Below are 26,231 nucleotides of genomic sequence, written 5' to 3' on the forward strand. Positions count from 1 at the left end.
GATTATTAGAGTTCTAGTTGCTCTACATTCTTGCCAATCCTTGGTATATTCAGTCTTTAATTTTAGCCATTCTAGTGCGTGTGTAGTGGTATCTCACTGTGCTTTTAATTTACGTTTCTCTAGTTACTAATAATGTTTTCTTGAGGTTATTTTCCATCCCTGTATATTCTTTGGTGAAGGGTCTGTTCATATTTTTTGGTCCATTTTTTGAGTTGTTATTTATTATTGCGTCTGAGCTTACTTTATATGTTCTCAATACAGTCCTTTCTTAGGTGAGTGTAAATATTTTCTTCCAGTCTATAGCTTGTCTTTTCATTTGCTTATCAGTGTCTTTCAAAGAGAAGATGGTTTTAATTTTATAAAGTCCAATTTATCATTTTGTGATTCATGTTATATGCTTAATAATCTGAGATCACAAAGGTTTTTCTACTGTCTGCTAAATATGGAAAAACAAATGTGAACAAGATACACGAAGGTACTTGTCTCATTTTTCATGTGTGTATTCTTACAGTTTTATAGTTTTAGCTCTTATATTTAGGTCTATGATAAATTCAAGTTCATTTCTTGTAGGCAAGACCAAGGTTTAATTTTTTTTTTAATTTATTTATTTTATTTATTTTTGGCTGCGTTGGGTCTTCATTGCTGTGTGCAGGCTTTCTCTAGTTGCGGTGAACAGGGGCTACTCTTCGTTGCGGTGCATGGGCTTCTCATTGCGGTGGCTTCTCTTGTTGCGGGGCACAGGGTCTAGGTGCGTAGGCTTCAGTAGTTGTGGCACTCCAGCTCTAGGGCACAGGCTCAGTAGTTGTGGCGCACGGGCTTAGTTGCTCCGCGGCATGTGGGATCTTCCCGGACCAGGGCTCGAACCAGTGTCCCCTGCATTGGCAGGCTGATTCTTAACCACTGTGCCACCAGGGAAGCCCAAGGTTTAATTTTTTATATGGATTGTTCACCATTTGTTGAAACTGCTGTGCTCCCTTACTGAATTTTGATACTTTTATTGAAAATTAATTGAATATATATGGGTTACCCCATCTTTAAACAAAGACCTCCCTCAACTCAACATGCCCATTTAACTAAAAGTTCATCACTTCCACATCTTCACCTCTTCAAAGAGTGGTCTCGACTCACTGTTTCTGCTTCCTTATTTCTTACTCCTCACACTAGCCTCTTTCACTATCATTCCACAAAAACGGTTCTTGCCAGAATCACCAGTGACATCTGTTTTAACATCCTGTGGACACTGTTGTATTGTTGTCTCATGTGATTCTCAGTGCCCTTGGGCCTCCTTGACCCCTCCCTCCTCTTTCAGACACTTTTTTCCCTTAACTAACATAGCATCCCACCATTCTTCTTATTTTTCTTCTGTTTTTCTATTTGTCCCTACATGTCTACTTGGCTAGTTCTTCTTCTTTTACCTGTTTCTTAATTATCAATGTCCCTCAGGATTCTGACCAAAGCCCCTTTTCTTCTTGTTCTGTGCATATTCCCTGCTTATTCCCATCTAATCCGCTGGCTGAAGCATCTCAAATTTATATTTGCCAGATTTATAAAAGCCAGATCTTTTCTGAGCTTCATTTCTGCACGTTTAACTGCCTAGGAAGTTAAGCTCTAGGAAGGACCATGAGCTCTAGGAAGAAAAGTGCCCTATATATATTGTGTTCACATTTGTGTTCCTATGTTTAGCACAGAGAACTTAATAACTATTTGTTGACTAAATGAACAAATGAATATGTGAACAAACTAAGCAACCTGTGCAGCTGATATTATAACATATCTTATAATTCTAGTACAATATTTTAGTATTGGCCCTTTTACTGATACCTAATACATGTAATGAGTACATGACTCTGGGCACAGGAGAAGCAAATTACTTTTAGAATCACATACTTTGTCTTTGCCATGGCTCAGTTTTCCTGTTATAATTGGTAGAGAACCTTGGGATGAGGAGATGGGAATGAGATCCTAGACAGGGGCAGGAAGGAGATAAGAGAGCAAGGAGACATTTCTCCAGAATGTTGCAAACACTGTTTCTAAAGTTTTTCAGTCCAATAATTTCCTTCAAGACTTAACCTATATTGTTTGAGGAATAAAATATCTTAATGGCCCTATTAAATTCTGATTACAGCTTGAATTACAGTACATTATTTCTTTTTTACTTTTCACCCAAACTTTTGTAAGTCCCTGTAACATTTTTTCTTGGCTCTAAAATGATTCTCAAAAATTGTATAGGAAGATGTAAACTGGGTAATGTAGACTCTTTCGGACCTAGTGTGATGAATATTTTTATGATGATCTGAGTGTTCACATCAAAGAATGTATATGCTTCTTATGGACTTACTGTTACGCCCAGAGCTTTGAGGGTATTTGGGAAAATACAAGACATAATCCTCATTGCTGCCCTCAGGGAGCACACAGCTTTAGGGAGATAAGAGCCACAACTGGCAAGTAAACAGCAACACCTGTGAAGCAGTTTGTAGTCTCTGTTGTACGTTGCTTGGCAAGAAAGATAGTCTCCTGCCACTAGACATGTCCTTTTGGCCTTGCCTGTCACTATGGGCTGTCCTGAAAGTGTTTAGGGTTTCTCTATAAATGCCCTTTTTATTTGGTCTCGAGCATGCAGTCCCTTACATTTCTCTGTCTCTCTCTCCTACATTTCAGTGAGCGGTTTCTGGTGAGACTGAACAAGAATGGTGGGCCAAGGAACCCAGAGAAGATAGAACGAATGTGTGCCCTTTTTACAGTATGTGCAAATTCTCTTTCCCTTCTCTGCTGTTGACTCTAACTAGGGCCCTGCTATGTGGATATTGTTGCCCTGGAAACAAGCATTTATTCTTATTTCCCCACACACTGGTGAGAATAGAACTTGATTTATGTGTCTTTCAGGTTTTAATGAAATATTTAAGAAAACTGAAATTAGCTTCAGTTTTTAATTGAATTTATTAAAGAAATATAATCAAGTACCTTTTACTGATGTACATTTTAGAAGCTATTTAATATAATAGACACATAAAATTTGAGGAAAGTCTTTCTTACAATTCTTCTTCAAGGCCACTGGGAATTTCTCTGATGTGTAAGTATCGTTTCTCTAAAGGCACCCACCAAATTTACAGCTCTGCAGTTTTTTAATGAGTTTATATAAAGAGAGACAAACTAAATAGTCCTCCTCTTTCAAATACCGAACAGAGTCTTTTCATGCCATGATTCATACTTCAGTTTTTTCTGAATAACCATGCTGTTATTTGTGGTCTCTGAGCTCATGGACTCATCAGCTCAGAGAAGGCTTGGTAACCTGCTTATTGAAAAGTGCTAAGCCTCACAATACCACGTTGCCTTGTGTATTCTTTACTGATTTACTAAATTTTTTTTTTACCCAGTTATAAAACTTAACTGCCCAGCTTTATTTATTTCAGTTAATTTATTTGCTGAAGAAGAAAATAAGACCGTGTCACAATTTTAAACCACTTTTGACTATCATGGATTCTTTGATGTGCTTCAGTGATACTGAGATCCATCAAAACCTGTTGAGTACAGGGAGGTATGATGGTGTCACAGTGCCACTGCCCTCATTTGTGGTGCATGATTGATAGGTGACAGTCAGGTGTCTCAAACCTTATGGTGTGCCTCTTAAACACAAATGGGATTTATCTAGGGCTCTGATATGTGACTTTCTCTGAAAGATAAAATTGGATTTGTTTACCTGACTTTTTTTGTTCATTTACTACAACTTTATCGAAATCTCAAATGATGTTACTGCAGAATCAGAAGCCACTTTTACAGGAATAACTTTTATTGAAATTGCTTCAGATATGAAGGATTTACAAATCTAGCTAAGCTAACATGAAGTTTCGTACATCTTTGAGCTCAGCATTCAAAGCTTAGGAGATAATACAGGAAGAAAAAGCAGGAAAAGCAGATCCAGGAAGACGGCTAAGGGAATTGAGATGGTTTAGTCTGGAAAGATCAGTGCTCTCTCTTCAGCAGGAGAACAAGGGAAAGAGTCGAAATTGCAGGTAATGGGATGTAGGTTAGAATATTGTGGGAGAGCATCTGAAGTGAGACTACCTGAACACTGAGCTGGTTCTCTAGGGCCACCTTCCTGAAACAGGATTAGAATGAGATGAGACACCCATCTGTCTAGAATGTCCCAGTGACCTTAGGAGTCTTTTATAGATCCTCATGCTCTGATATTGTTTGGTTAAAGCAGCAAAAGAAATTGTCGATTCCTTGTTCTTTGGCACTGTGGGAACAGAGCGGTGTGTGTGTGTGTGTGTGTGTGTGCGTGTGCATGTGTGTGCGTGTGTGCTGTCCTTGAGTGTGATGAGTGCAGTCCTTGTCTCTTGAAAAATGAACTTAATTATGATATTTGAATGTAATTATACAGTAAATCAAAATTTTCATTTAACAGCATTTTAATTATCTATAGGGGCCCAGAGGCCTAGGCTGTAGCTCCAGCTTTATAAATCAGAGATGCACGTAACACTTATTACGTGCTCTTGTTCTGCCACAACGGGAAGGCACAAGGCTGCTAAAAATACCCACTTTTGTAGTTCCCTTTGCAGTACAGCCCTGGATCTTTTCTTAAAGATCCCCCAAAAAAACGATTTGAGGAATTTTTTTCAAAGCCTAGAAGATTTTTGAACAAGATTGTTCTAGCCAGGATTTTCATGTTTTACTTTAAGCTTATACGAAATAATAATTTTGGTGGAAACTATTTTCTGACTATCTAAGACTTGAGTTCCTCCTGTGGGCCAGAGGAGTTTTCTAGATTGGCATATGTGTTACAGAGTTTTCGAGTAAATGCAAGAAAATGCAGGTACAGCTGTGGTCAGTGCCAGCATGTTAGCTTACCTTAGCATCAAGAAAAGGGAACCATACAGATGGAGCAGTTTTGCAGGGTTACTCAAGCTGACTTCAGAGCCACATTACAGACAGTCACATTATCCATGCACAATCTTGCTCTTGGTAAATCCTGTTTTTTTCTGACTATGTTAGGTTTCAGAGCTTCCTGTGCAGGAAGAATTTTATCCAAGAAGGAGGTGTTTCATATTTATGTAAATGTCTAATACAGTGAGGATTTTTATGACTTTCATGATTAACAATGGCTGTGTGGTATGTGCATGAGAGAGCATGTCTGTGTATTTACTCCTTACTAGATATCCAGTGCCTCACACACAGTGCCTGGCAAATACTAATGATTTGTTACATAAATAAATGAATACATGTTTATTTTCTATTATAGTTGAGTGATCAGCTCAGGGAATGAACTTGTGTTGTTTTCCCTGCATTAATTGGCATCATATTTTTTACATTTACTTTTTCACATTTCAAAATAGAATTTTAGGTCGTGCTTTCTTGGAATTAAGAATGAATTGAATTATTAGTGCAATAATATCATTTATTAAAATACTGCCTCCTTTTCTGCAGCATAAGAATGAATAAATTGTCTATGTTTTATATTTGTAAATCCTATTATCTCTACAGAAAAAGGGTAGTCCAGGCACAGGAAAGTGAATTGACTTTTCCATGTTTCAGATGAAATATTAGTAACTGAGTCAAGATGCTGATCCCTGAGTCACTGTCCTTTCTACCCACCAGGTAGTTGGGAACCAACTTCCTAGTTATGTAGGATTGGAGGGTAAGGTCCAGTGAGTAAGTCTAAATTCAAACCCTGCTCACCAGATGAATGGTGGGTGAGTCACCTCTCTTCCCACCTTGGTTTTACAGGTCTTGTGACATAACTCTATGGTAACTGTGTTTAACCATGCTCATATCTAATAAGATAGCCTTTACACTGAATTTTGACACTGAAATTATGTGGAACTCACAAATGATAATTTTACTTAAAATATTTTCTGGTACTGATTATTATCATCTTATTTTTACTGACCTCAAATAAATACCACAGAATGTTCTGGGTACCATGTACAACATGGTAAGAAAGAGCCCCTACCCAGCCATTTAGAAAATACTATAAATTACATTTTAGGCTTCTTCCTTTCATTCACCTGAACAGAACCAAAGGAGAGATCCCATGGTCTTGTGTACAGCCCGTCTGGTTAGTGTTTGGTCATCTTTGGTAACTGGCTTGAATTCTTTACGTATATTGGGATTTATAATTATACTGGTTATTTGATAGTTTGGATTAACACAATCTAAGGTATGTAGAAGACCATTTCACTTTGAAATGTGTCAAACATTTACATATCTTTTAGCAATAGACATGTTTCTATCCCAAAAATTATATAAAAATGGTAATCTGTTTTTTAATTTCTATTTGTTATTTAGTAGTCATCTTAATATTTAGCAAAATGTAGTAGTGTTTGGAGGATATCATTTTAAATTAAAGGAATTATTGAAATGGAGTCTAAAACATATTTTTCAATATCAAAAGACAACTTTCATGCAAAAATATATCTTTGTGATTCCAGAGATAACAATTTATGTTAAATTATTTTGTAACCCATTTCATTGTAAGTATATTTCATTATTCCATCAAGAATTTGGCAAAATATTATAACCATCTAGAATCTAAAAGCTTCAATTTCACCATTACAAATTACTTTTTAATGTCTCCTTTTCTTTCATATGTTCAGGACCACTCTACAGGGCAGAGCTGGGATTATGGTGAGGCAAGCAAAGCGCAGGATCCTGAGAATGAGACCTTAAATTTTATACCTTAGATGGTTTGCTTGCTTCACCCTAGACCTAACCCTGCTACAGGGTAAACATAAACATAAAGCAAACATGGGGATTCTGGATCCAAAGCTCATTCAAAATCATGACTGCTGCTTGATTGTCCCTTTTCCTGCTTTATTGAAAAGAGATAAGTATCTGGGACAAATCAAAAGATGAAAGATGGGAAGGAAATGGAACTAAGGGACCTTTTCCTAGAAGCAAAAGGGAACTCACAGGAACCTGTCCCATTAAAGATAGAGGTTACTCCTTCATCATTAATTCATAACGTGGCTGGGAGTGAGCAGCGGTTGATGACCCGGTGAAAGTCTGAAACAATACATATTAAAGGAAGTTTTATTACTTCGAGTATAATGTGTTAAATAAAGTATAAATATATACTCAAACTTTTTTTTCAAAATGTGTTCTACACATAAATAATGTATAAAATTATTTTTATAACTCTAGTTTTAAAAGTGATTCTGGATCAGATTTGTTTACTTAAAGGAAGCCCTTAAAATTTTCCAGATAAAATTATTTTCAGCTTTATACTTCAGCATAAATGATGCATATCTAAATTTAGAAATGGGAGATCTAATTATTGAGGTTTCACTAAAACCAAAGTAATCGCTTCTCAAGGGAACGTATCTAGTGTATAATAATCATTGTGGACAGCAGAATAAATGTAAAATTAGTAGAGAGTAAACTTTCAGAATTTCAGTCATTAATGAGCCCTTTGGTGTTTTCCCATTTTTTTTTTCTGCATTGGAAATTTCTTTTGTTACAGAATGTTTTTATATGATTTTGGAATAAACATGGATAAGTCAATGTCATGAAGATTTCTAATGTGAGAACTTTCGGAGATAGGTGGTCTAAATAAGAGCTGGAAAAATACTGTCAACAAAATAATCTTCCAAGGGCATATAAGATGTCCAGACTTTCACTGCAGGAATCTTATAAACACTAAACTGCTATGTACTTTAATCCCCTTCCCCCACCTATAGCATATGCTAAAAGCAGCAAAAGCAAACCATTATGAGGTTCAAAATGAAATTTTAATTATTTTCTATGTATTCATTGCCTTAATTTATTTTTTCTCTTTTCTTAGGATCTGAGCAGCAAAGATATGAAGAGAGATTTATATATAGTTGCCCATGTGATACGAATAGGTATGGTCCACTTTATCAATTCACATGACTAAGACCACCCCAACTTGGGATATCCACTGTGTATGACCTTTGTCTTCTGCCTAGCTCTTCAGGTCTTAGGATTACTTCAGGTCTTAGGATTAGAGTCCAGCTTGTACTGGAGCTGTACCTTAAGCTCAGCTGCTGCAATAGCTGAATTTGATAGAAATGAAAGCATTTTCTGCTCCCTATTTGTTTTTGGACCCATACTTTTTATTTCAAGTGGTCTGCTTTTTTACATTCTCTCCATCTAATGTTCTGCCTCTGTACCAGCCCTCTGCCTCAGAGATCTTATAACGGGTTGCCAGGGTTGCCAGCTTAACAGGTAGTGAATGGCCTTTGCTGTGTTTTGTATCAAAAAGTATGTATCTATGCTATTTTCTACAAAATTAGAGTTACTGTCATTACTGTACTAGATGGATGGTATCTCACTTCTACCCCACCCAAGATTTTTGCTACCTGTGGTTTGTTTGTCCAGTCTTATTTTAAGTTTATGACATAATTTGCGGGCCTATGACTAACCAAGTCTTCTTTCATAGTGGGTTCTGGCATATCTTGTACAGCAAAAGAGTTGTTTTGCCAACAACAAAACAACTCTTTTTTGCTGTACTTTTGGGTTTTTGTTTTGCTGTACTTGATAAAGCATTTGTTGAGGTTCCAGTTCTGCATTTGCAAGTCCTCTTGCCACTGTAAGGACAGCCTTAGTAAGCAGGAAAATCAACCTCCCATCTACTTTCTGAGACTCTTCTTGCTCCTACAGTGGTTCAGGAGCAGCTTTGGCTGAAAGAATTTGGTTGGAAGAATAGTACATTGTCCTCCTTATCTCTGTATACATAACTTTTACCTGTCAGCTAAAATACTCAACTAAGAAGTTAAAATATATTAGCACATTGGTTTTTCTAAGAAATTCATGAAACCACTGTTTCATTCTCATATGATTAATAAATGGACTGTTGGTGTTGAGGTGGGTAGTAAGGATGATTAATTGAATGTGGTGCAGGGGAAGAGCCCTGGCTAAAGGCCTGTTTGGCATTCCCCTACATAAATATCCTTGCATCCTTGGATGGCTCCCTTCATCTTCAGTCTTCCAATTTAGAAGATCTCTAAGGTGCCTATAGCTCTGGCATCCTTGGATGATAATTTGGTGGTGCTATAGAGGAGCATGGAGTTCTTAGTCTGACTGGTGTTTCTGCTCTGCCCCAGGCCGGATGCTCCTGAATGACTCAAAGAAGGGCCCTGCTCACCTGCACTATCGGCGGCCATATGGCTGTGCAGTCCTAAGCATCCTGGATGTCCTGCAGTCGCTCACAGAATTAAAGGAAGAGAAGGATTTTGTTCTTAAGGTTTACACGTGAGTAATGGACCTCAGAAATATTAATGATTTGCAACATAAGACATCCCAGCACTGCCCTTGAGAGCAGAAGTTCTCAAGCTTTGCAGGACACAGACTCATCAGGTTATGTAGGATAGGGAGTTTTTTGAAAATGCAAAGATTTCCTTCTAAAGGTTTGGGGTGGGCCCAGACAACTGTATTTTTAATAAGCTTCCCAGGCGATTCTGAAGCAGCTGAACTTGGAACATTCTATTCTAAAGTAAAAGTCTGGTAATACACAATTCCTCTTCTCTCCAGGACTAGCCAACCTTATTACATATTTACAGGAAAGCTAATAATCTAATTTCTCCTGTGTTTTGGCTGTAAAAGAGTCATCTGTGTCTAATACTTGCCCACCAGCTGTTGTAACTGAGCTGGCTACTGACGTAAATTGCTTCAAAGAATGATCACAAGTCAGGTTGCCCTGTCTTTGAAGAAAAGCCAGTTTTTCTGAGGAGCTAAGGTTTTACTCTTCATTTCTGCCACCACCGATCTATAAGTCACCAGCCAAGCATGGCATCATTTTTAGTGTTCATCATCCAAGGGCTCTGCCTTACAGAAGCAGTGCATCTCCTCCTGACTCTTGTTAAACAATAGGAAAAACAAAGAAAAGTAACACAGAATCCAGGTATATCGTCTGTCTTTGCTTGTAGAGACTTAGGCATGAATCATAATGCTGAGAACATGATCAATGGTGAGTTTAGTGAGTTTTTAAAGCAAGTGTATTTCTAACTGTAAGAATTAAAAAAAGAAATCTCTCCCCTTTTGGTTTTAACCCAATATTGTTTTTTCAAATTAAGTCTAATGCTGTCAATCACCAGGTTAATATATCTTTACTGTAATATTTGTGTGTATTTTTCTAAATTATCTGTTCTGTCTGATTCAGGCATGAAGTAAACTTAATTCACAATTATGCTTAATTTGGACCTTTGTATAATCAACCACATTTTATTAATTTCAAAATAAAAGCCCAGATATCCTTACTACCTATTTTGCCTTAAGCTCCGTTTTGTTCAGAGTTGTGTACTTGATGTGATGAGGATCTTCCTTTGAAATAATAACTTACAAAGGAAATTTTGGCAGTTTTCCTCTTCCTTTCATGCATCAGTCACAGCCTTTCTCCATTTACGAAATCTCTTCAATGATGGGTGGTGGGACCTGCTTTTTTTTTTTTTTAATAAATTTATTTATTTAGTTAGTTATTATTTTTATCTTTTTGGCTGTGTTGGGTCTTCGTTGCGGTGTGCAGGCTTCTCATTGCGGTGGCTTCTCTTGTTGTGGAGCACGGGCTCTAGGTGCGCGGGCTTCAGTAGTTGTGGCTCACGGGCTCTAGAGCACAGGCTCAGTGGTGCATGGGCTTAGTTGCTCCGCAGCATGTGGGATCTTCCCGGACCAGGGCTCGAACCCATGTCCCCTGCATTGGCAGGTGGATTCTTAACCACTGCGCCACCAGGGAAGTCCCGGGACCTGCTTCTTGATACAACTTCCTCCCTTTGAAAAGGACTAAATGTTAATCCAAAATCATCATCATTATCATTTTACTCCACTGTATCCTTTCTAAGGGCATGGAGTTTATAGATAGAACTCCAGAGTTGCATCTCTCTGCACATATCAGCTGTTCCTTGCTTCAATGTAAATTCTCATTGTGGATAGGGGCTTGCACAGCATCTCTCTTGAAATCATGCTGTCAAGCTTAATTAGCCTAACTGCTTCTAAAACAACAGTTTTCAGTACTAACATGTCACTTTTCAAGAAGTGGGATTCATGTGTAGCTTTTTCTTAGCTCCTTTCTCTGAGCTGTGCCTAATATATCAGTTCTAAAAAGCCAAAGAAAGATATCGTTTTCAACAGAGAAGATAGTTTTTTTTTAAAGTTTTTTGAAGGACTAATAGAGTTAAAAAGTAGGATAATTTTTCCACTTGATAATATTAACAGACTTTCAAAGACACTTCCATGTTTGTGAAATCGATTTTGTGCACGGTATGGAATTCCTCTAGGGTTAGTGTTTTAAATCCACATCAGCACAGTGAATTCAGCCCTACGGAGAAGTAATATTTTCCAATAAATTTTAGGGGACATGTTTGTTAGGTTTAATTGAAAGCTTAAAGGTTTTACTAATAGCTACTGATAATGTTTTAGCCTTTGCTAGGACAGAATTTTGCAAGGATAAAAAAATCTCTTGTATAGTTTTTTTTTTTTTTTGGCTGTGTTGGGTCTTCGTTTCTGTGCGAGGGCTTTCTCTAGTTGCGGCAAGCGGGGGCCACTCTTCATCGCGGTGCGCGGGCCTCAACTATCGCGGCCTCTCTTGTTGCGGAGGACAGGCTCCAGACGTGCGGGCTTAGTAGTTGTGGCACACGGGCCTAGTTGCTCCACGGCATGTGGGATCTTCCCAGACCAGAGCTCGAACCCGTGTCCCCTGCATTGGCAGGCAGATTCTCAACCACTGCACCACCAGGGAAGCCCTCTTGTATAGTTTTAATCAGTGAATTAGCAAAATACCTCATTAGTTGTTGACCTTCTCATCGTTTCTTTTATTATTCAGAGTCAGCCTCAGGCCTCAAGCCCCTGTATGTCTCTTGCCATGACCACTGCTCTGGCTTTATAGATATTTAATATCACGTGTGTTGGGAAGGCACCACATCCTTTTAAAAAAAATCACAACCAGAAGCTGAGGTGTAAAAACTAGGTCGCTTTTTAGTGAGCTAGAAACCTTAAAAATCACAAACGAATAACCACTATGTGAAGTTCATTCTGATATAGATATCATGTTTCCTCTTGGACAGAGGGACTGGACTCTCAGGCAGGCACAAGGCTTGCTGAATCTGGAGCCTAGGGATGTGAAAGGAGAGGAATGCCAAGGAGCTAAAGCCAGCATTGGGATGGGGTGGAGGGTGTCCATAAATAGTACATGGGACCAAATACAAGATGCCTCTGAATATGTGATGACCACTCTCCAACTTCACATTGAAAAAAGTCCAAACACCTTTAGGCCAACTTTAATGAAATAAATAACTACTTAGAATATTAAATTTATCATTTTAGTTATATTTTAAATCATATTATATAAAATGTGTATTACACACTATGTACTCAATCACATATTATGTAAAACTGAGAAGTATTGCTTTTTCCCACTCTCACATTTTATGAGAAGATTTTATTTGAATTCTTTATGTGCAACCATGCCATCAGGTCTTTGTCATCACTATAGCCATATTCTGAGTCATCTGACAGTTTTCCAGGGCACATTATCAGGTTGGTTTTGATACATCACTCTTTGAATCCTTAATGATGCTTTCACTGGAGATTCATCTTGTGGCCCAATTACATATTTGCTGAATAGTTGGGCACTTGATGTTTTTTTGTTTTCATTTGTCATGTAGGCCTATGTATATGACCTTAATGATACAGCCACTTACTATGCTGCTTCTAAGGTGAGTTTTACAATAGCATCCAGTACTTCAATTTGGAGGTCATACCCAAGGATGATTACTAAATCTGTGTAGTTTTGCTGTTAAAAAATTTTTTAACCAAGATAAAATTTATAAGCATCTAAAACTTGCATTGATTGAAGATATTTCAGGATAATGTAACTTATCCAAACAGTGCTGTGATGTTAAAAATAAAGGGATTCAGAGAATGCCCTATAACATGAAAGGCTTTGTAAGGGTGGAAATACAAGGTGGCAGCCTCTTCTGTGAGTGATGCCTGGAAGGGAACCTCTCCTTGTATTTGGAATAGACACAGGCATTTCCTCAGAACACTGCCTTTGGGTTCTTTGTTTCATCACTACCTTATCTGTGAAACTGCCTTAAGTTGAGGGGACTTGTTTAGGAGCCATTCTTAAATGGAAGCTCATTCTTAAATGGGTAAAGGACCATTGGGTCACTCTCATTTTGGTACAGATTAAAGGAGTCTGATGTCTTTATATGTAATAACTCTAAATGAAAAATTCTGCTTCTCACTTGCAAGTCAGGTGAAGAAATAGCTCACATTTCTCTTTCTCCTAGCCTAGGCCTTCTCAGTTTTCAGTGGATCATCATCCACCCAGGACCATTATCTGCTGGCTCCATTATCCGTGTTCAGACATGCGTTGTTTGAGCATCTGCACCAAAAGTCTTTTCAGGCCATACAAGGAAGACTCAAATCCAGTAGGTCTCTGTCCATGGAACTGCTCTATTTTGACTTCTCGTGCCCACTGTCTCTAGCCTCAGTGTCTAACTGGGTTTTTGTGTGTGTTAGTGCTGCTGAAAAACAGAACACATTAAATAATGAGCCAAGATAAAGAAAGTTAGCTCAGGATGACTCCCTGTTCATGCAGAGGTGAGAGGTTCACAACAGGAGTCTCTAACATGGATCTAGTGTTGGCACATGAGGTCCCAAGTATTCTCTACCACAGGATTGAAAAAACAAATGTGCTTTCTCTTCCCTTTTTTGTTCTGCTGCTACTCTAGAAAGAGTGATATGAAAGAACAGTGGCTCTACAAGTATACAAACATAGAGCTGGCTTTGTATAACAACTTTAACTGACTTAAAAGTATGTCAGTAGTATGTATGATCCCAGCTTGGTTTTTAAAAACATAGATATAATACTTTCATCTATTAGATGGATTAGATAGATGAGATGATAGATAGATAGAAGCTGTGAGATTTGGAAAAGTCATCCTAATTCCCCAAACTTTAGTTTCCTCATTTAAAAAATTGGGGGTGGGAGGATGGAATAAGGTAATATAAGAGAGACAGAAAAAAAAAAGAACCCATTTAAACTAGTGAATCAAACAGGAAAGAGGTGGAAAAATAAATGAGAGGATTGGTGGTTCAGGAAATGAGGTATACCCAAATAATGGGTGTATTACATGCCATCTAAAAGGAGTTTCCTGTCTTTTTTTTGTTTTTTGCTAATGACTCTTGTTTATTGGCAAGTTCCACTTTCACATCTAAACTACAAATCCTACATAATTCCATCCATAATATCTTAATTACTCCATGGTGGCCACATAAAATGTCACCTGTTTTCAATGGTAATATCAGTGTACATTTGTTTAGTGCTCTGTACTCTCTCAGAGCCCTTCTGGCTATATAATCACATTGAAACTTCATAACAAGCCTGTGCACTGAGTGGGGCTTCACCATCTTACAGAGGTAGAGGTGGTCAACACCAGTTAAGTAAGTGACTAAACAAATTAATGACATTTCTTGGAAGAACAAAAGAATGGTAGTAATCATATTTTGATTTTAAATTGATTTTTCATTTAACCTATAATGATTCAAAAACAGCACCAATAACAAAAAATGTAGGGATAGAATCATATCATGGGCTTTATAGAACGTGTTACTTTCTTTTTAATTTTTTTTAAATTTTTATTTATTTTATTTTATTTTATTTTTGGCTGTATTGGGTCTTTTGTTGCTGCACACGCACTTTTCTCTAGTTGCGGCAAGCAGGGGCCACTCCTTGTTGCAGTGTGCAGGCTTCTCACTGCGGTGGCTTCTCTTGTTGCGGAGCATGGGCTCTAGGTGCGTGGGCCTCAGTAGTTGTGGCACGCAGGCTCAGTCGTTGTGGCTCGTGGGCTCTAGAGTGCAGGCTCTGCGGCATGTGGGATCTTCCCAGACCAGGGCTCGAACCCATGTACCCTGCATTGGCAGGCAGATTCTTAGCCACTGCGCCACCAGGAAAGCCCTAAACTTTTTATTTTAAATTGGAGTATAGCCGATTAACAGTGTTGTGATAGTTTCAGGTGCAGTTTCAGCAAAGCGACTCAGCCATACATATACATGTATCCATTCTCCCCCCAAACTCCCCTCCCATCCAGGCTGCCACATAACATTGAGCAGAGCTCCCTGTGCTATACAGTAGGTCCTTGTTGGTTATCCATTTTAAATACAGCAGTGTGTACATGTCAATCCCAAACTCCCTAACTATCCCTTGCCCCCATCCTTCCTAGAACATGTTATTTTTAAAGTGTTTATTCTTCTTTATGGTCAACATTTAGTTTTTATGGCTGTTGGGTTGTCATACCTTTTATTAACCAGTAATAAAGGCATACATTATATTTAAAAGCTGTATTAATATTTCTGTTAGTAAAAATTTAGACATTTCTATCCTAACGGAAACCCTAATATAAATAAATGCAAGATGTATAATCATTCAGCACAAAGGTGCATGTAAGAATATATATCATACAGTACAAAAGCTGCTGTAAGAGAGCATTAAAAAATCAGAAAGCCTAGAGCAAAGGACAGTAGAAAGCCCATATCAATTATGACAATAAATATAATTGAGATGAAAGAAAATCCTATTAGGTAAAAATTCTCAAAATAGAGGCAAAAAACAAAATTCATCTATATATTAGTGAGAGACTCACAAATATAATAAGAGAAACAAAAAGATTAATAACAAGCTAAGTATAATAATAAAATACAAACAAAATGAAATGTCGTAATATTAATGATAAAAAAATAAATTCTAATGTAAAGCGTATGCAATGAATGTGCTGTGTAAGGAGTATCAGGGATTGACAGAAAAAGAAAACACACACACACAATAAAGTTAAATTTGGTTTCCTCTTTCATCCTCCAAGAATACATATCTCACGGGAAGCAAAATGGCCTCTCAGCGTAGGCACACACATAACATGTAACGCACCACTCACTCCCTCAGCCCTAGAATCCCCAGCAGAAGCAGCCCCTGATACTTGGACTCTGCAAAGTAGAGGGTGACTACTCTACTACCGTTAAATTCAGGGTTCACACTTCATTCCGGAGATATTTACTCAACAGTTCATGTTCTTCAGTTTAAAGAAACGTTGACCAAACTTAGCCTTAACACACTCACCTTCTTAACTGGGGAAAGAAAGCAGAGTGAGAAGCCTGGGTGTCCTTGCCAGCATCTCTGCCTCTAGCTCACCAGTGTTCCAGAAAGCCCTGTTTTTTCCTTTACAGGGATAGAAAGAGCATTTTATACCGATACATGGTGAAATTTATAGTGAAGATCTAATTGTTGTGACCTTTGAATATAATAATGACTCAAAATTATTATGTCCAATTTATTATAAATATAAAGATGAGATAAAAGTACAGTAAAAGCAAGAGATTTGTTAACATCCCTTTTGACATATAAGAAGACAAAAATAAGGATGGAGATAAATATCTAAATCAGATAAATAAATCTGACTTAGGAGAGAATCTGAATAAGGTTGATGTGACAGAGAATAACAGCATCATTGAGCACTCATCTGGGCTGTTATTTCTTTTTTACATATGAGGGAGACAGGACACAGAGTGGTGAGGCACATGCCTGAGCAGCCTTGTTAAGAGACCATACTCTTAGCCACTTCCTCTCCTACCTCTACACAGGGTGAGCATAATTTATCATCTAAATCAGTACGTGCTGATAGTCAAATGGAGTGCTATTGCTTGCCAGGACAGCAGATGTAACTGGAGTATCCCAGCTCACCAGGCTGTATGATTCTTCCAGTGCTAAAAAAAAAAAAAAAAGAAAAGATTTGTCCAGCAAACAGAATACATCTTTTCCAGGGCCCATGGAACATTTTACAAAAATTATTCAGAGAAAAAATTTTCATAAATTCCACATGGCACAAGCCACACTCTGATCCCAGTGCAATTAGCATATTAGTCATCCAGAGGGGAAAGACCTTACGATAATTCTGATATCAAAAAAGATAACTTGACAAAGGTCAACCTTCATTCCCAATTATTTAACAATTTCGGCTTAGTAAACTAAGAATAAAAATGCTGTTTGTTGCAGTTTGAGGGAACTAATGGATATCATTAGTATTCGTGGGAGTGTAAATTAGTACAGCCACTATGGAGAACAATATGGAGGTTCCTTAAAAAACTAAAAATAGAACTACTATATGAACTTGGGCTAGTGCAGATAATCCAGGATGATTTCATCTCAAGATCCTCAACTTAAGTACAACTGCAAAGACACTTTTTCCAAATAAGGAAACGTTCACATTTCTAGGGATTAGTATATGGACATATCTTTTTAGGGGCCACCATTCAACCCATTCTAACTTTTGATTAACCCTGAATTAGAAAGACTTTTAAAGTCACAGTCAATGTGGAGCCTGTTGGTGCAGAGATTGTGTGCTGTCTGCAAACAGGTTGCTCCCAAAAGAGGGAAGAGGCAGATCTGAGATGTTCATGTGTGGGTCCTTCTCCTAGAAGCACTGGCCAAAGAAGTCACTCCTTTTCCCAGGAAAGTGATGGAAGGGGCGGAAGTGTTACTCACATAAGGCTTTTCACCACCTGGAAAGAGGAATAAAAATAAGTATTCTTGCTAAAGCACTATAATTTTACATATATATGTGTAAATATACATATATATGCTGTTTGACTTCCTTTTTAATTGACCGTATTAAATAAACATATGTTATAAAATAAGAAATAGTTTAAATTTTTCATGAGTGAAAAGGCAGTTTCTCATGGCCCATGAGAGACCATCCAAAAAGAATCAGATTGGTTGATTTGTGTCAGCTTGGTCTTAGGGACTCTGTCCAACTGGGCCATTTTAACAGAAATGCAGGCTTCTCAATGCTTCTCTCTTCTTTTACGCTATAGGTAAGGACTGCATGAACCAGTTGTCAGCATCTGTAGTGTTCCTAAATCTGTAGATTGTTGCCTGTTTCCTAGCTTATTAGAACTTGCAACCAAATAAATGCCAAAATAAAGCAAGTCACACCCAAAGAGAAAGAATTTTTAATATCATAGTAGACTTTTTTTTTTTTTTTTTTAATTTTTTGGCCACACCGTGCAGCGTGTGGGATCTTAGTTCCCTGACCAGGGATCAAACCTGTGCCCCCTGCATTGGAAGCACGGAGTCTTAACCACTGGACCACCAGGGAAGTCCCAAAAGTAGACTTTATTTTTTAGTTCTTTTAAAACATTGTTTTATTTAAGTGTAGTTGATTTACAATGTTTCAAGTGTATAGCAAAATGATTCAGTTATACATATATATATTCTTTTTCAGATTCTTTTCCATTATAGGTTATTACAAGATACCTTGTGCTCTACAGTAGATCCTTATTGTTTATCTGTTTTGTATATAGTAGGCTGTATCTGTTAATCACAAATTCCAAATTTATCCCTCCTTACCCCTTTGATAACCATAAGTTTGTTTTCTATGTCTGTGAGTCTATTTCTGTTTTATAAATAAGTTCATTTGTATCAATTTTCTGGGTTCCACATGTAAGTGATAGCATATGATATATTTCTTTTTCTGTCTGACTTATTTCACTTAGTATGATAATCTCTAGGTCCATCCTTGTTGCTGCAAATGGCATTATTTCATTCTTTTTTATGGCTGAGTAATATTCCATGTATATATGTACCACATCTTCTTTATCCATTCCTCTGTCAATGGACATTTAGGTTGCTTCCATGTCTTGGCTGTAGTAAATAGCGCTGCAGTGAACATTGAGGTGCATGTATCTTTTCGAGTTAGAACTTTCTCCAGATATGTGCCCAGGAGTGGGATTGCAGGATCATATGGTAGGTCTATTTTTAGTTTTTTAAGGAACCTCCATACTGTTCTCCATAATGGCTGCACCAATTTACATTCCCACCAACAGTATAGGAAGGTTCCCTTTTCTCCACACTCTCTCCAGCATTTATTATTTGTAGGCTTTTTGATGATGGTCATTGTGACCAGTGTGAGGTAATACCTCATTGTAGGTTTGATTTGCATTTCTCTAATTATCAGTGATATTGAGCATCTTTTCATGTGCCTGTCGGCCATCTGGATGTCTTCTTTGGAGAAATGTCTGTTTAGGTCTTCTGCCCATTTTTTGATTGGGTTGTTTATTTATTTATTTATTTTTGATGTTGAGCTATATAAGTTGTTTGTATATTTTGGAAATTAAGCCTTTGTCGGTTACATCATTTGCAAATGTTTTCTACCATTCCATGGGTTGTATGTTCGTTTTGTTTATGGTTTCCTTTGCTGTGCAAAAGCTTTTAAGTTTAATTAGATCCCATTTGTTTATTTTTGTTTTTGTTTTAGTTACTCTAAGAGATGGATCCAAAAAAATATTACTGTGATTTATGTCAGAGAGTGTCCTGCCCATCTTTTCCTCTAGGACTTTTATATATTTAGGTCTTTAATCCATTTTGAATTTATTTTTGTTTATGATGTTAGAGAATGTTCTAATTCCATTCTTTTACATGTACCTGTCCAGTTTTCCCAGCACCACTTACTGAAGAGACCATCTTTTCTCCATTGTATTGGTATATTCTTGCCTCCTTTGTTGAAAACTAATTGACTGTAAGTGCGCGGGTTTATTTCTGGGCTCTCTATCCTGTTCCATTGATCTCTATGTCTGTTTTTGTGACAGTAACATACTATTTTGATAAATTCAGCTTTGTAGTATAGTCTGAAATCCCCCAGCTCCGTTCTTCTTAAGATTTTTCTGGCTATTCAGGGTCTTTTGTGTTTCCATACAAATTTTAAAATATTTTGCTCCAGTTCTGTGAAAAATGCCATTGGTAGTTTGGTAGGAATTGCACTGAGTCTGTAGATTGCCTTGGGTAGTATAGTCATTTTAACAATGTTAATCCTCCCAATCCAAGAATACGGTGTATCTTTCCATCTGTTTGTGTGGTCTTCAGTTTTTTTCATCAGCATCTTACAGTTTTCAGAGGACAGGTCTTTTGCCTCCTTAGGTTTTATTCCTAGGTATTTTATTATTTTTGATGTGATGCTAAATGGGGTTATTTCCTTAATTTCTCTTTCTAATAGTTCATTGCTATTGTATAGAAATGCAACAGATTTCTGTATATTAATTTTGCATCCAGCAACTTTACCGAATTCATTGATGAGCTCTAGTAGCTTTCTGGTGGCGTCTTTAGGATTTTCTATGTATAGTATCATGACACTGGCAAACAGTGACAGTTTTACTTTTTCTTTTCCAATTTGGATTCCTTTTATTTCTTTTTCTTCTCTCGTTGCTGTGGCTAGGATTTCCAAAATTATGTTGAATAAAAGTAGCAAGAGTGGACATCCTTGTCTTGTTCCTGATCTTAGAGGGAATGCTTTCGGCTTTTCACTGTTGAGTATGATAATTGTGGGTTTTTCATTTATGACCTTTATTATGTTGAGGTGTGTTCCCTCTATGCCAGCTTTCTGGAGAGTTTTTATCATAAATGATGTTGAATTTCATCAAAAGCTTTTTCTGCATCTATTGAGATGATCATATGGTTTTTATTCTTCAATATGTTAGTGTGGTGTATCACATTGAGTGATCTGTGGATATTGAAAAATCCTTGCATTTCTAGGATAAATCCCACTTGACCATGGTGTATGATCCTTTTAATATATTGTTTGAGTCAGTTTGCTAGTATTTTGTTGAGGATTTTGGTGTCTTTGTTCATCAGTGATATTAGCCTGTAATTTTCTTTTTTTATGATATCTTTGTCTGGTTTTCGTATCAGGGTGATCGTGGCCTCGTAGGATGAGTTTGGAAGTGTTGTTTTCTCTGCAATTTTTTTGGAATAGTTTCAGAAGGATGGGTTTTAACTCTTCTCTAAATGTTTGGTGGAATTTACCTATGAAGGCATCTAGTCCTGGACTTTTGTTTATTGGGAGTTTTTAAATTACTGATTCATTTTCAGTACTGGTATTTGGTCTGTTCATATTTTCTATTTCTTCCTAGTTAAGTCTTGGAAGATTGTACCTTTCTAAGAATTTGTCCATTTCTTCTAGGTTGTCCATTTTATTGGCATATAATTGCCCATAGTAGTCTCTTATGATCCTTTGTATTTCTGTGGTGCTGGTTGTAACTTCTCCTCTTCCATTTCTGATATCATTGATTTGGGCCCTCTCCCTTTTTTTTCTTGATGAGTCTGTCTAAAGGTTTATCCATTTTGTTTATATTTGCCAAGAACCAGCTTTTAGTTTCATCGATCTTTTCTATTTTTTTTTAGTCTCTGTTTCATTTATTTTTGCTCTGATTTTATGATTTCTTTCCTTCTACTAACTTTGGGTTTTGTTTGTTCTTTTTTCTCTAGTTGCTTTAGGTGTAGGGTTAGGTTGTTTATCTGAGATTTTTCTTGTTTCCTGAGGTAAGCTTGTATCGCTATAAACTTCCTTCTTAGAACTGCTTTTGCTGCACCCCATAGGTTTTGGATCATCTTGTTTTCATTTGTGTCTAGGTGTTTTTTAATTTCCTCTTCGATTTCTTCAGTGATCCATTGGTTGTTTAGTAGCATATTGTTTAGCCTCCACGTGTTTGTGTTCTTTACAGTTTTTTTCTTGTGGTTGATTTCTAGCCTCATAGCATTGTGGTTGGAAAAGATGCTTGATATGATTTTAGTTTTCTTAAATTTACTGAGGCTTGCCTTGTGGCCCAGCATGTGTTCTGTCCTGGAGAATGTTCCACGTGCACTTGAAAAGAATGTGTATTCTGCTGCTTTCGGATAGAATGCTCTATAAATATTAATTAAATCCATCTGGTCTAACATGTCATTTAAGACCTGTGTTTCCTTTTTGATTTTCTGTCTGGATAATGTGTCCATTGATGTAAGTGGGGTATTTTTTTAATAAATTAATTTATTAATTTATTTATTTTTGGCTGCATTGGGTCTTTGTTGCTGCTCGCGTGGGCTTTCTCTAGTTGCGGCTAGCAGGGGCTACACTTCGTTGCGGTGCGCAGGCTTCTCGTTGCGGTGGCTTCTCTAGGTGCGTGGGCTTCGGTATTTGCAGCATGCAGGCTTAGTAGTTGTGGCTCGTGGGCTTTAGAATGCAGGCTCAGTAGTTGTGGCGCACAGGCTTAGTTGCTCCGCAGCATGCGGAATCTTCCCAGACCAGGGCTTGAACCCGTGTCCTCTGCTTTGGCAGATGGATTCTTAACCACTGCGCCAGCAGGGGTGTCCCCTAAGTGGGGTATTAAAGTCCCCTACTGTTATTGTGTTACTGTTGATTCCTTCTTTTATGTTTGTTAATATTTGCCTTATATATTGAGGTGCTCCTATGTTGGGTGCATATATATTTACAGTTATTATATCTTCTTCTTGGATTGATCCCTTGACCATTATGTAGTGTCTTTCTTTGTTTCTTATAACAGTCTTTATTTTAAAGTCTATTTTGTCTGATATAAGTATTGCTACTCTGGCTTTCTTTTGATTTCCATTTGCATGGACTGTCTTTTTCCATCCCCTCACTTTCAGTCTGTATGTGTCTCTAGATCTGATGTGAGTCTCTTGTAGGCAGCATATATGGGTCCTGTTTTTGTATCCATTCAGCCAGTGTGTGTCTTTTGGTTGGAGCATTTAGCCCATTTACATTTAAAGTAATTATTGATATGTATGTTCCTATTGCCATTTTAATTGTTTTGGATTTGTTTTTGTAGATCTTATTTTCCCCTTTTTCTTTTGCTCTCTTCTCTTGTGATTTGATGACTATCTTTAGTGTTAGGTTTGGATTCCTTTTTCTTTTTTGTGTGTATATCTGTTATAAATTTTGGTTTGCAATTACATCAGGTGTTTGAGCTGTCTTTGTATATATGTGATTGTTCTAAGTTGCTGATCTCTTAATTTCAGATGCATTTTAGATTCCTTGCATTTGTACTCTCTTCCTCTCATGATTACTGTTTTTGATATCATATTTTATATCTAATTGTTTTGTGTATCTCTTAACTGCTTATTTTGGATACAGGTGATTTTATCACTCTTGTGTTTTAACCTCCCTATGAGCTTTGTTTGTGGATATTTTCTACCTTTACTGTATGTTTCCCTTTACCAATGAGCTTTTTCATTCTGTAATTTTATTGTTTCTAGTTGTGGCCTTTTCTTTTTCACCTAGAGAAATTCCTTTAACATTTGTTGTAAAGCTGGTTTGGTGGTGCTGAATTCTTTAGCTTTTGCTTGTCTGTAAAGCTTTTGATTTCTCCTTCTAATCTGAGTGAGAGCCTTGCTGGGTAGAGTATTCTTGGTTGTAGGTTTTTCCCTTTCATCACTTTAAATATATCATACCATTCCCTTCTAGCCTGCAGAGTTTCTGCTGAAAAATTGGCTGATAGTATTATGGGAGTTCCCTTGTATGTTATTTGTTGCTTTCCCCTAGCTGCTTTTAGTATTCTCTATCTTTAATTTTTGTCATTTTGATTACAATGTATCTTGTCTATTCCTCTTTGGGTTAATCCTGTATGGGACTGTCTGCTTCTTGGACTTGGGTGACTGTTTCCTTTTGCAGATTAGGGAGGTTTTCAGCTGTTATCTCTTCAGATATTTTCTTGGGCCCTTTCTCTCTTCTCCTGGGACCCCTGTAATGTGAATATTAGCAGACTTGATGGTGTCCCAGAGGTCTCTTAATCTGTTCTGACTTCTGTTCATTCTTCTTTCTTTTTTCTGTTCAGCAGCAATGATTTCCGCTACTCTGTCTTCCCAGCTCACTGATCCATTCTTCTGATTCATTTAGTCTACTGTTGATTCCTTCCAGTGCATTTTTCATTTCAGTTATTGTATTCTTCATCTCTGTTTGGTTGTTCTTTATATTTTCTAACTCTTTGTTAAAAAATTTCTGACTTCTTTTTCTGTGCATCCATTCTTCTCTCGAGTTCTTTGATCATCTTTACAATCATTACTCTGAATGCCTTGGGTGGATTGCCTGTCTCCCCTTCACTTAGTTGTTCTTCTGGGGTTTTATCTTGTTCCTTCGTCTGAAACATATTTCTTATTTTATCTCAGTTGCTATTTGTATTTTTATGTATGTGGTAGGTTAGTTACTTTTCTCGACCTTGGAGAAGCGGCCCTCTGTAGGAAGCGTCCTATGCATCCCAGCAGTTCTGCACCCCCGTCATCCAAGCTGTGTGATCTAAGGGTTCACTTGAAGAGGGCTCCGTGGGTCCTTCTGTTGTGGCAGGCTAACTGTTTGGGTGGTCTGATAGACCCCTAGTCTGGTTGGTTGCCAGAACCTGCTTTGTGTGGATGCTACTGGCTGCTGTTTAGCAGGGCCTGGTCATGAGGTGGCTGGTTGTGCAATCCTACATGGCCCCCAGGGCTAGTGCTGGCTTACTGGTGGGTGGAGTCAGAGTCCTCAAGACTCTGGGGCTGTTGCCCTCCCACTGGCAGCTGAAGCCAGATCCTGGGGTTAGTGCCGGTCTACTAGCAAGCAGAGCTTGTTCCTGGAGTCTGGCTACAGCCCAGGGATCCCAGAGCTCACTTCAGATTGTTTTGTGGGGGCATGTTGGTTCCTGACACAGTTGGGTATGGGTTCTGGGGTGTCCTGAAGGTTGCATTGGCCCGCTAGTGGGCCAGGCCAGGGCCCAGCTGATCCCAGGGTAAGGTCTGCCCTGTATTGAGGGGTCATAATTTTCTTGCTTCTGGTGTCTGCCCCTTTGTGGATGAGGTTGGTCTAGAGGCTTGGTCTGGCTTCCTGGTGGGAGGGGCTAGTGCCTGTCCACTGGTGGGTACAGCTCCACCTTGGCCCTCTGGTGGGCCGGGTCATGTCTGGGGGCAAGCCCAGAGGTAGCTATGGGCTCTTTAGTCTTTAGGCAGCCTGTCTGCTGATTGTTGGCACTGTGTCCCCGCCCAGTTAGTTGTTTGGCCTAAAGTGTCCCAGCAGTGCTGCCTAGAGGCTGTTGGGTGGGGCCAGGTCTTGGAAATAAAGAGCCAAGATGTCAGCCATCAACAGTGTTCCCCAGTATGTTTGCCACCAGTGTCTCTGTCCCCAGGGTGAGCTTCATCCACCCCTCACCTCTCCAGGAGACACTCCAAAACCAGCAGGAAGGTCTGGCCCAGGCTCCTGTCAAATTATTTTTTTTGCCCTATGTGCTGGTGCACATGAGCTTTTTTGTGAAAAAAAAAGGGAGCTTTTTTCACTCCCTTTAAGATTGAAGTCTCTATTTTAACTAAACCCCACTGGCCTTCAAAACCAAATGCTCTGAGGGCTCATCTTGCCAGTGCTGGGCTGGGGAGCCTGACGTGGGGCTCAGAACTCTCACTCCTATGGTAGAACCTCTGCAATACAATTATTCTCCAGTTTGTGGGTCACCCATGTGGAGATATGGGATTTGATTATGAGTCTGCCCCTTCTTCTGGTCTCGTTGTGGTTCCTTCTTTATGTCTTTGGCTGTAGAAGATCTTTTCTGGTAGGTTCCAGTATTTTTTATCAATGGTTGTTCTGCAAATAGTTGTGATTTTGGTGTGAGAAGAGGTGAGCTCAGAGTGTTTTTATTCTGTCATCTTGGCCACTCTACAAGAAAGAATTTTAATATGGATTATTTGCACTAAATTAAGTTTTAAGCCATAGTCAAAACTGAATAGTTGCAGTTAGATGAAGGTAGACAGAATGGGAATTCTGACTGGTGTCAGAGAGACAAGTACACTGAAGCCTGGTGTGGGAGTAAGGTTTTCAGGGTCACAGTACTCTGCGGCTTCTTCCTCTCTGCCCCTCCACCCTCACCCCTGCCCTGCTTTGGGTCCAGACAGACCTGTGTTTAGACTACAGCTTCACCTCACTCTCCTCATCTGTAAGATGAACATGAGAATACCTGTCTTAGTGAAATAAAATATGGGAGAATATCCTGATCATACCTACCTATATTAGGCATCCTAAAAAAGCAGACTTAAAGGTCTTACAAACAACCCTTTAAAACTTCTTGAATACTTTTTTGGGTTGCCCACCTTGGGGAAAGATGAGAAGAAAGTTAGGTGAATACCCATGAGAAACACAGAAATCAAGAAGATAAGGAGGTAGTAGGGAAGAGGCAAATGGTAAAGTGTGCTCTAGTACATGAGTGAATAAGAACAGTGTTCTGAACACTCTTTGCTGAGCAGAATCTGCACACCTGCTCTGATGCTTTGGAATGCTTAGTGATCCCATGTAGAAAACCAAAATCCTCTCACCCCTCTGTGTTAACCCTTGAGTAAAATCCCTGGACATGTAGTGGTTGAAGTGCTACTTCATTGCCTGTGCTGGTTACCTCCTCTGTGGGGAAGGTGTGCCACAGAGGCACACAGACCTGTTTTAGATTACAAT

The 26,231-nt window shown here is 38.3% G+C and overlaps 1 protein-coding gene across 4 annotated transcripts in view; it reads left to right on the forward strand.

Moving 5' to 3' along the window:
* The window catches only part of DOCK3 (dedicator of cytokinesis 3), a 390,231-nt gene that overhangs the window by 256,736 nt on the left and 107,264 nt on the right, over positions 1-26,231 (forward strand). For all 4 annotated transcript variants that reach the window (XM_082414877.1, XM_082414876.1, XM_082414875.1 and 1 more), the window contains exons 10-12: positions 2,659-2,740; positions 7,781-7,841; positions 9,063-9,210. In XM_082414877.1, coding sequence (XP_082271003.1) covers positions 2,659-2,740; positions 7,781-7,841; positions 9,063-9,210 — 291 coding nt within the window. The remainder of the gene's footprint in view (positions 1-2,658; positions 2,741-7,780; positions 7,842-9,062; positions 9,211-26,231) is intronic.

Source organism: Balaenoptera physalus (assembly GCF_965194825.1).
Source record: "Balaenoptera physalus genome assembly, chromosome: 11".
In the NCBI taxonomy this organism is placed as follows: Eukaryota; Metazoa; Chordata; class Mammalia; order Artiodactyla; family Balaenopteridae; genus Balaenoptera; species Balaenoptera physalus.